Genomic DNA, 11,021 nt, shown 5'->3' on the forward strand with positions numbered 1-11,021 from the left:
GGGTGACCAGAACTGAGTGTCTCCAACTGCATTCTGGGATATTTGTGAAATTCCTATTTTGCATGGACTTTGGCAGTTAAAATAAATATGATGGCCAAATACCACTGTTTTGGTCGATTGACTGAAATTTCAGTAAACTGAATGTCTAAGTTTGCATACTGCTCTGAGTGGGCGTTAAGTTTTCTTGAAGGGCAGTATAGAAATTGAATGTTATTATTATATATATGCCAACTCCCCCTGACAGCCTCCATATCCTCTCCCCTTTCCTTCTCTCCTTTCTACTCCCCAACCAACCAACCTTCCCTTTATCTGCCTCCTCTTCAGCTTTTTATTTACTTTACTAATCCCCACCTTTGTCCTCAGTGGGGACCCTAAGCTGCTTACATCATTCTCCTCTCCTCAAATTTTATCTTCACAACAATCCTGTGCGATAGATTAGGCTGAGAGAGTGACTGGCCCAAGATCACCCGGCAAATATCTACAGCACAGGGGCTAACTGAACATGTTCCAGATCCTAGTCTACACTACACTGGCTGTAGGATTTTCCTTCTAGCAGCCTTGCCCTAGGAAAAGTAAAGCCAAGTTGTCAAAGTCATGCATTAGCAAGCTAAGGTGAATAGTGTGGTGGCCCTTGCCAGGCCCGGCTAAGTTGAACTAATTATGCTGAGGGTGCTGCTGGGCCCAGTCGACCTGTGTGGTTATGAAGTCACCTGGTAGCCACTGCCACACCTGGGTGACTCGCAGAAAATGTATGGTGGCAAGTTGCCCTGTGGTTGTTGCTGGGCCTGCCCCCAGTGAGTCACCCCTCCAAGACAGGAAGGAGAGGTGGACTGGGAGGTCAAAATATCCCTGGAAAAGTGCCCCCCATGACATCAACCAAGGTTTGAAGGCTGGCACTGCTGTGGTTTCCTAACAACTCCCACAACAGCCACTGAGATCTTCTTTCTTAGAAGCACAAGTAGTGCTTCTATTATTTTAGGGGCATTTAATATCCCCAAATTAGGGGTTTTTTAGGTTTCAGAATTTTCTGCAGACCTGTGGTTTTTCAGTCATTTGTAGAAAGATCTGTCTTGTATGTTCATGGTCCCTGTGTCTGGATTTAAGTAGCCACAGATGGGGCCATGTTGAGAATGAATACCTAGACATTAATAGTTTTTGCACCTTTTGCCAACAGTCCCGCACTCCTATGATCATCCTCTGTTTATCTTGTGCATTTTATACCACCTTTCCCTCATGGAGCTCAGAACAACATACATCATTCTCCTTGCCTCCATTTTACTCTAACAACTGTGTGAGATAGGTTAAGCAGAGAGAAAATGGTGCGCATCACATAGCAAGCTTCATGGCAGAATGGAGATTCTGCCTCACCCAGTCCATCTAGCTGCTATTGGCTTGGCTGCTCTGAAATCACGGGGGAAGGATGAGAGGGATGAAGAATCATATGTGTAGTGATTAACTAGTTAAAGCTTCTGCCTTTTAAAGGCAGCCCACCCCTCATTCTGGGCACCAGACAACAATTTCTTGAAACATACTACTGACAGTTTTAGATCTCTAGCTCTCTAGATAGCAGTATCTTACATTCTAACAGTCAAGCCCCCCTTCCCCCAGCAGCTAATTAAATTTGCAGATTGGGGCCACTAGGCCAAAAATCAGATGCTTCTGCAACATTGGGGAATCCCCCAGGGTTGTAGAAATCTAGAACATTTAAAAAAAAACAGGGGTTTTTAAATCCGCCCCCCAAACTACTTACCCAACTGCTGCACATGTGCAGTGGTGCGTTCCAGCTGGAGAAGGGGGAACTGTCCCACATGCTGGCCTGTGCTTCTCCCAGGTATAGACACAGTGGCACCAAGCCACTCCAAGACCGGGTGCGGCAGCTGTGAGCTGCTGCAGTTAGCGCCATGCCCACCCAGCGCTGGGCCTCAGGAAGTGCTGGAGCACTCTCCTTACACAGCAGCATGATGAGACCTCACTGGCCAAGGGAGGGCCAGCTCTGAGCTCATCAACCCCCAACCCTGTAAGGGAGGAGGTTTTTTGAGTGTGAAGGGGGAAAAGGTGAAGGATATTTGACAGGGAAGGTGGGAATGTTAAAGGTGTTTGGGAGGGAGCCAAGGAATGAGGGGGTAAGGGTATTTGCTTGGGAGGTGGGCAGCAGGTAAGGGGGGCGGGGAGAAAAAGGGGATTGATTCTTGTGAGATGGGGAAAGATCTATAAGAAAGGGGGAGAGACAAAACGAAGGACCCCTGAGGAGGGGAGGGGAGAAAAAGACAGGGAAAGATCCTTGAGAAGGGGAGGCAGAGAATGATCTTTATAAAAGGGGTCCCATTTCGTCTCCCTCCCTCATGTCACCCTGACAAAGCCTGCAACTTTTTATTTTTGGCCCCTACTTGTAATATCTAGTTTTCAAATGGTATTTTCTGCCTTTTTCAGGGTGTCCACTGTTACAAACATTTGTAAACCAGCACCTACAGTAGTCACAAAGCAATATGCATTATTCTCTTTTCTCTTGGAAACAATACCTTATAAACCAGTAAATAATTTACAGAAAGTGAAGGCATTTAAAGTACCACCGATTTTATATGATGCAGAGCATATGGCTAAAACAATTGGATGTCTACCAAAAAAAGCTCATGCTGTGTGGAACATAATGGATTAATTACAGCAACAGTTCCGGAAATCAGAAAGACACTGGTGTGTTGCCACTGCTCTCTGCTGGACAAAAATAAAATAAAGCCACCTAGGATGTTCAAGTAGCTGCCCTCATGATGAAAACAAGTAAAAAAATAAAGCATTCCTAAGATGCCACAAGTTAGCAAGATGTCCCTTTCTTCTGGAGATATAAAGGATGCTCAAGCACGTCAATCAGTATCCTAAAAATCCCATTCTGGTAGAAACATGACACTGACTAACAAGAGGCTATCAAGCACTTACACTGCAACCCTAAGCACAGTTGATTCCTTCTAATGCCAATGAAGTCAATTGGCTTAAAAGGGCGTAACTCTGCTTAGGACACCATTGTTAATCTCACAGCTGTAAACTAACACTTCAAATTATCAAGAACCTCAATCTCCTAGGTAAACTTACCTCTATAAAGCCTATCAACATTAAAAGGGAAAACGTCACAAAATTAACTTTATGCCCACTTATGATTTGAGCTGAATGATTATTCAAAAACATTTTACTTACTGAGTCACACTCTGCCTCAGGCCATTCCGCAACTGATTTTTGTTCATTGTTGGGTTCCATTCCTGCTTATCCAGGTGAGTAGATACAAAATTGTCCACTTTCTGTCTCAAATTCTGATAGGCTGGCTAAACAAAATAGTCCAGTTAATACATACCCAAAGATAATCTTGCTCAACCCCTCCATGAAGCACAGTCTTGTATTCTATCATTAACTTTTAACAGGTTGTGCTGTTTTCCCCCTTTAGAATAGTTTGAGACAAAATAATTTTAGTGCAGGAACAAAAAGTACATTGGAACAAAGTGCCTTAGCTTGCATGCAAGAACACTTGAATATGATGAAGCTTGTGACTCAATAGTGAGTGGTAGATACAGAATAGAGAAAATAAAGCACTATTTCATACAACACAATTACTGTCACCGGACACAGTGACATCCATTTGCTTAGATGATATTAAAAAGGGCTTAGATAAATTCATGGAGGAAAAGCTCATCAGTAGCTACTAGCCATGATGGCTGAATGGGACCTCCATATTCAGAGGCTGAAGTGGTGGGCAGAAGCAGGAGGTGACTTTGGCTTCTGTGACCTGGCATCTGGTTGGTGGTTATGGGGAAACGATGCAGAATTAGCTTTTCTTTTGTGTTCTTATGTCAGATTCACTTTTGTCTTTGCAACTATACTGCAATGTTATCATGAAACCCAGCTGGGGGAGGGGTTAACCTCTTCTATCTCTGTCCTCCCCCATCCCCCCTGGTGTACTCAGTGATACATCAGCATAGGCCTGGTTGGCAGGGTGTCACTGTAGTCTATTGGGATTCTATCCCCCTGGCTCCATGCCCTGTCCAGGACTTCTTTGGTTCTGAAAGTGTGTATCTAGTGTAGAGAGTGAGAGAAAGGTTTGGGATTTTGTTGGTGTACTCCTGCCTCCCATCTGCCCAAGTCTCCCCATTAGGGCTGGTGGAGGTGGTCTCAGAGGCAGTAGTGAAAACTCCTATGCTAGTTGTCTTGGGGAACACATCCATGGTGAGGCAACCTTGTCGGGAGCAGCTCAAGATTTTATGGTCTCCATGACAACAATGGGCCCATTTCAGGTAATGACAGGCCCCACACACTGTGCAAGTCACACTCTTAATCTGATGCTCTGCTCTGAGCAGGAAGGTGATCCATCCAAAGGGAACAGATCACTACTTGCTGGCATTTAGACGTACACAGATACCAAGATTCCACAGGGGTGACAGGCTGATTAAAATGATTCACCCTTGGCCCCTGTAGCCTGATGGATCCAAATGGTTTCCAGGCAGCATTAAGGGATTTTCCTGCTGATATGGTTGATGCTCCTATCAAAACCCTTGATGACCTCTGCAATGAGAAATAACCTGGGCAATTGACATGATTGCTTCTAGGTACCCTCTCCGTCTATGAGCAAAGGTATCCTATTGGTTTATTGAGGGGCTCTGGACAATGAAGATACAAGGGAGATGGCTAGAGTAACAGCAGAGGAAGACTCAAGATGAATCCAAGAAGGCATGGGCTAGAGTTCCTTGTAAAGCCTACTCTGAAGCACTGAGGACAGCAAAGAAAGAATATTTTTCCACCATCAGTGCATCTGCACAGTGTAGACCTGTGGAGCTCTTCTGGGTGGTCTGGGGTCTATTGGGCTCCAACTTAGAGATGGACTGCTCTGCAGCCCACTGCAAGTTTTGCTAAGCACTTTGCAGATAAAATCTCTTGCATCTATACCAACCAAGGCTTTTGATAAGGTTCCACATAATATCCTTGTTGACAAGTGAGTAAAATGCGGGTTGGATCCTATTACTGTTAGGTGGATCTATAATTGGTTGACAGATTGTACCCAAAGAGTGCTTGTTAATGGTTCCTCATCCTCTGGAAGAAGAGTGAAAAGTGAAGTGCCTCAGGGATCAGTCCTGGGACCTGTTCTATTCAACATTTTAAAAATGATTTGGATGAAGGAATAGAGGGAATGCTTATTAAATTTGCAGATGATTCTAAATTGGGAGAGGTGACAAATATGGTAGAAGACAGAGTCAGGATACAGGATGATCTTGACAGGCTGGAAAACTGGGCTAAAACAAATAAAATGAATTTCAACAGAGATAAATGCAAAGTTCTGCATTTAGGTAGGAAAATTCAAATGCATAATTATAGGATGGGGGATACTTGTCTTGGTAGTAGTATGTGCGAAAAGGATCTAGGGGGTCTTAGTAGACCATACATTGATCATGAGTTAGCAATGCGATGTGGTAGCTTAAAAAGGCAAATGTAATTTTGGGCTATATCGGCAGAAACATAGCATCCAGATTGTGCAAAGTGATGGTATCGTTCTACTCTGCTCTGGTTAGATCTCACCTAGAGTATTGTGTTCAATTTTGGGCACCACATTTTCAGAAGGATATAGACAAGCTGGAACATGTCCAGAGAAGGGCAACGAAGAGGGTGAGGGGTCTGGAGACCAAGTCTTATGAGGAAAGGTTGAGAGAGCTTGGCATGTTTAGCTTGGAGAGGAGATGAGAGAGAGGTGATATGATAATCATCTTCAAGTACTTGAAGGGCTGCCATCTAGAGGATGCCCCATAGGTCAGACCAGAACCAACAGGCTGAAATTTAATCAAGAGTTTTCAGCTAAACTTTAGGAAGAACTTCTTGACAGTTAAGAGCAGTCCCTCAGTGGAACAGGCTTGCTTGGGAGGTGATGAGTTCTCCTTCTCTGGAGGTTTTTAAGCAGAAACTAGACGGCCATTTGACAGCACTTATTCTGTGAACCTAGGCAGATCATGAGAAAGAGGGCAGGAAGAGTACATCAGCGCTTTGTTCTCGTGGCCCCCTTCTTACATGCCCAGGGTAAGGCGGATCTTGACAGTGCTTTGCCATCATAGGGGCATGGAGTAAGGGTCTGTCTGTCTGTCAGAGAGAGAGAGGGGGGGAGGGGGGTATTTGTGAATTTCCTGCATTGTGCATGGGGTTCGACTAGATGACCCTAAAGGTCCCTTCCAACCCTGTGATTCTATTATTAGCAGTGACAAGATTGGATGGTCCAGATGCATGGGACAATTTTCAGCTTGTCCAGTCTGGGAATTGAGACCTACTAAATGCTTGTACAACCCTGATCCTTCCTGGTTGCTTAAATCTAGTGTGCGCATGTGTGTGGGGATGCGCTGGCAGGTAAATGCTTCCCTGAGAAAGGGGGTAGTCACCCATGCCTTGAAATGGGTGGTGGGGCATTCATTCCTAAAAAAACTTACTGTGGCACCAGGAGAGTTGAACAACTATCATCCAGTCTAAGACATACTATTCTTGAACAAGGTGACTGAACAAGTAGTGTCTGGGCAGCTTCAGGAATTCATGAGCGATTGTTTGGATTCATTCCAACTTGGTTTCAGGCCTGATCATGGGACTAAAACAGCCTTGGTTGCCCTGGTGGATGACCTGCACCAGGAGATGGACAAGGGGACATGACCCTGCTAATTCTCTGGTCCTCTCAATTTTGATACCATCAATCATGGTACCCTTGTGGACTTCCTTTCAAGGTCAAAACTGAGAGATACTGTTCTGCAATGGTTCAAGCCCTACCACAAGGGTAGGGTTCAGAGTGTGGTGTTGGGGGACTGCTATTCTGTCCTGTGGCGCTGGGATATCCCAAAGTTCCATCTTGTCCCCTATGCTTTTCAACATCATGTAAAGCGGGAGAGGTCATCTGGAAATCTGGGCTGTTTCCAGTAATAGGTGGATGACATTTAGTTCTACTTGCTTTTCCCACAGGGAGGTTGTGGAAACTGTCAACTGGTACCTGAAGACAGTCTTGGGATAGACAAGGGCAAACAAACGGAAACATAAACCTGACAAAACAAAAGGTGCTGTTCCTGGGGGTAAGTTTTGACCCAGGAATTGGGTTATCTCCTGTTCTGGATAGGGTTGCACTCCCCACTAAAGGAGCAGGTTTGTAGCTGTTGGACCAGGACCTCCTGTTAGATAAGCAGGTGGTAGTGGTGGCCAAGGTTGCCTTTCACCGGCTTTGGCTAGTGAACCAGCTGCAGCTCTTTCTAGGCAGGAAAGGTCCTGTCACTATAGTGACATGCCCTAGTAACATCTACATTAGATTATTGCGATGCAGTCTACACGAGTCTGCCCTTGAAGACCGTTTTCAAGCTATAGTTGGTACAGAATGCTACAGCCAGCAAGCTGATGGGAGTGGGTTACAGAGGCCATATCACTCCAGTGTTGTTCTATTTGCACTGGCTCCTAATTTGCTTACACACTTAATACAAGGTGCTGTATTGACCTTTAATGTCCCATATGGCTTGAGGCCAGCCTATCTTTAGGACCACCTTCTCCTATATGAACCTACTAATCCAGACTGGTCATCAAGCACCTTGCTTTGGGTGCCACCACCATCCTGAAGCTACACAGGTAGTGCCCAAGGAAGGGCCTTCTTAGGTTGTAGTACCAAAATTGGAACTCCCTCCCCAGGGTAATTCATCTGCCTCCCTCAGCTGTTTCCCACCATTTGGTGTTTCATTTGGCATATCCCCTATGACTGTTTAGAGCCACCACTCCTGGTTTTGGTGTTGCATGTTTATGTTTTTATTGAACTATTTTAAATGCTATTTTAATGTTCAAGTGTTTTCATGTTTGCCACCTTGGGGATCTTATTTGAGTGGGAAAGCAGCATAAAAATGTTTTAAATAATCCATAGAAGGTGAAAACATGCTTTACAATAATTGTACTCAAATAAAACCAGAGCATATTCTTTGCGCATACATGAATTATACTCAGGCAGGATTATCAACAAGGACAACTTTCCTAAATATATCTGACCAAATAAAGTTGATCCTAACAGGCTGAACCAAAGCATATGCTGCAAAATGTTGAAGAACCAAAAAGTTTAGGTTTATAAGCCATCCACTCAGAAGCTCGCAAGGACCAAGAATTAGCTCTAGGCAGTCACATAGGGAAGCTTTAGAGAAACTGAGCTTTATAGCGCACTAATAACTATCACAAGTATGTGGATGTCCTCAAAAGGTCGCTTGAGCATCAACCATATTAGTAAACATCAGAACTCAGACATCCTTCAAGTGTTTGGAAGACTTCTTAGAAGTCTCAAGAGGAACTAATCAAGTAATGCTGCTGTTCAAGCCTTAGAAGAAAGGTTTGCAACGTATCTGGAAAGTGTCCACGGATAAAGAAAAAATGAATGAATCCTGGGAATAGCCATATCATTCAGTTTCAGAAGATGACTAATCTGGAAGATAATGAGTGCACCAAACCAAACGTTTAGATAAATATATTCTGTTAACAGTCTAAAGAGTTACCTTCAAGAAACTACTACTACTGTTTCCATTGTTCTGTGCCCCCCCATACTTTAACATAACTTTAAAACTGCAGATAACTACAAAGTGTACGACACAAGGCTATCCATAAGAAGGAATAAAAAATATCTGCCCAGTCAGTTCATCAACCCCCTCCCACAACCAAATATCAACAGAAGCCAAGAGGTGTACTGTTGATCTTGCTTTGCCAGTTCATCACTAGTCGGGAATGATACACACCTACACTGACAAAATCATTGATTCTGTTTGATCAGGTCTTGGTTAATTTGAATTCTGCAATGCAACAGAACACATGTATCTCTTGGCTTCCATGGCCTTCTAGCCTTACATTGTAGTAATACCTTCTCCCCTTCTTGTGTTTGTATACTTCTTCCAAACACTTCATATATATATCTAAAAAAGTGGGTCTTCAGCTCTTGAAATCTTATGCCATAATAAATTTGTCTGAATCTTGTGGCACCTTTCTATACCTTAAAGACAGTGTGATAAGCCTTTACAGATTCTAATAAAGAGAACAACAGATTTGGCAGATTAGTGTTTTTTTAAAGGACTTAGGATTCAAATCAGGTTCAGGAGCACACATTTCAAATGATCTTAGGTTTCTGTCCTATGCATAATTACCTTACTTTCAACTAAACATGCATCAGACAGGGTAGTCAAGCTCCTTCTAAAGTTTTTTTTTGGTGGCGGGGGGGGGGGGGAGAGGAGAGGAAGGGGGAAAATAAAACAGCACCATGTATTGCTGCCACTGGGACTCTATGTGAATGATGCCAATACACACATACACGCTACTTGGTATTTCTTCAATACTTTAACACCCCATTAGAAGCCACCACTTACTAAAAGAAGATATTGTTGTGCAAGTCTTGTCTGCCTTTTCCAGCAATTATATTTGTTTAAAAATTCTAGTATTCTCAGCATATACTTCCCAAAGCTATTTAGAATGGAGTCCCCTTAAAAAACAACAAGGACAAAAGCCCCAGCAATTTCCCTAAAGCGCCTTACAGGGCGCTGAGCACAGGCCCCACGGTGGTTCCTTTTGGTTTATGTGTAATTGATGGGGAGAGGACGAGGCAGAGCAAACTTATAGCTACTCCAGACTAAGTCTATTGTTTTCAATGGGCTCAGACTGCAGTAACAATGCATAGCATTTCCTTGTAAAACCGCTTAACCAGGGAGGAAGGCCAATAGTTTAGAGGATAATCCGAAAGTGCTAGAAGCCGCTTTGAGCATTTCATGGTCAACAAGCGAGAGATAAAGTCAACCAGGGACCAAGATTGATGCGCTGAAGCCGTCCAGCTCACGCACCGAGGCACCCCTCAAAGAGCACCGTGCCCGCGCAGACACAGGGGAGGGGCTGGTGGCGGAGGGTTCTGAGGGACGGGGGAGCCGTTAGACGATCCCGGGCCAGGGAGGGGGCGCGCGGCTGAAGGGAGAAGCCCCCACCTTGGTGTCGACGTCGGCCAGGCAGTCCCTGCGGAAGGCGTCGAAGAGGCCGCGGCTCTTGAGCTGCCCCACAATAAGGGCGATGAGCTGAGCATCGCCGGGGGGCAGCGAGGCCGGGTTGGTGGCCGCAGAGCCCGCGGAGCTTCCCCCGGCGCCGCCTGCGCCAGAGGACGCCCCGCCCGGATCTGCCATCCCCCTGCCCGGGCCCTCCCAGCGCCGCCCAAGGGGCCACCGCGCTGCTGCCACCGCCGCCACCGGGGAGGGAGCGGGAGGACGCTGAGGCGGCGGCAGCGGCGCCCGCGACTGCTGGGGATGGAGGCGCGACTGCTGCGGCGGTCGCCGCCGAGGACGCACTGCCTTCTGCGTCACGGCTTCCCTCCGCATGCCGGGAAAGCGAGGCCTCCGCAGAGCGGGCGAAAAAGACTGTAAGTCCCAGGATGCCTTCCACTCCGGCAGGCAGGAAGAAACGGAGGAGCCCCCGCCGCCAAGCCTTCTGGAATTTGTAGGCGTCTCGGAGCCTCGCGCTAAACGACTTGGATCTGCGCGCGGTTCTGACTACGCAGTCGGCGGAACGACGTGACGTCAAAGGCTTCAGGTGATGCTGCTGCTTCTTAAGCCTTTTACCCAGAAGGGAGCAACTCCCTGCCGTTCCCCCGCCCCCCAGTGTCTCCTTCATTTCTTCCGGCACTTACAGCTCGAGCTTTTACCATGTCTCATTTGAAAGAACATTTCAATGGTGTGCTTTCGCCAGGAGGGCTGTAGTAGTATCTACGGTTACTTCGGAGTTAAATCTGCTGGATTTACTCGCACGTCAAACATCAGGCCACACATGAGTTTATTGAGGATTGTAGTTTGAGTAATCTGTCCAATGTAGAAAGGGAGAGCGCAACTGTGACAGAATTAATAAAATAATACCTAGTATTGATTTTGCATTGGAGTTAGGGTTGCCAGCTCTGGGATGAGAAATTCTTGGAGATTTTGGGGGTGGAGCCTGGGAGGGTGTGGTGTGGGGAGGTGAAGGACCTCAGTGGGGTACAATACCATAGA

General features: G+C 45.8%; 1 protein-coding gene across 3 annotated transcripts in view; it reads right to left on the reverse strand.

Annotated features, from left to right (window-relative positions):
- BOD1 (biorientation of chromosomes in cell division 1) overlaps positions 1 to 10,310 on the reverse strand; it is a 29,070-nt gene extending 18,760 nt beyond the window's left edge. For all 3 annotated transcript variants that reach the window (XM_054978298.1, XM_054978300.1, XM_054978301.1), the window contains exons 1-2: positions 9,975 to 10,310; positions 3,187 to 3,311 (exon numbers count right to left, since the gene is read on the reverse strand). In XM_054978298.1, the coding sequence (XP_054834273.1) occupies positions 3,187 to 3,311; positions 9,975 to 10,166 (317 nt within the window). In that variant the 5' untranslated portion in view covers positions 10,167 to 10,310. The remainder of the gene's footprint in view (positions 1 to 3,186; positions 3,312 to 9,974) is intronic.
- Positions 10,311 to 11,021: the final 711 nt, after the last annotated feature.

The sequence above is a fragment of the Eublepharis macularius genome, chromosome 4, assembly GCF_028583425.1.
Source record: "Eublepharis macularius isolate TG4126 chromosome 4, MPM_Emac_v1.0, whole genome shotgun sequence".
Classification (NCBI taxonomy): Eukaryota; Metazoa; Chordata; class Lepidosauria; order Squamata; family Eublepharidae; genus Eublepharis; species Eublepharis macularius.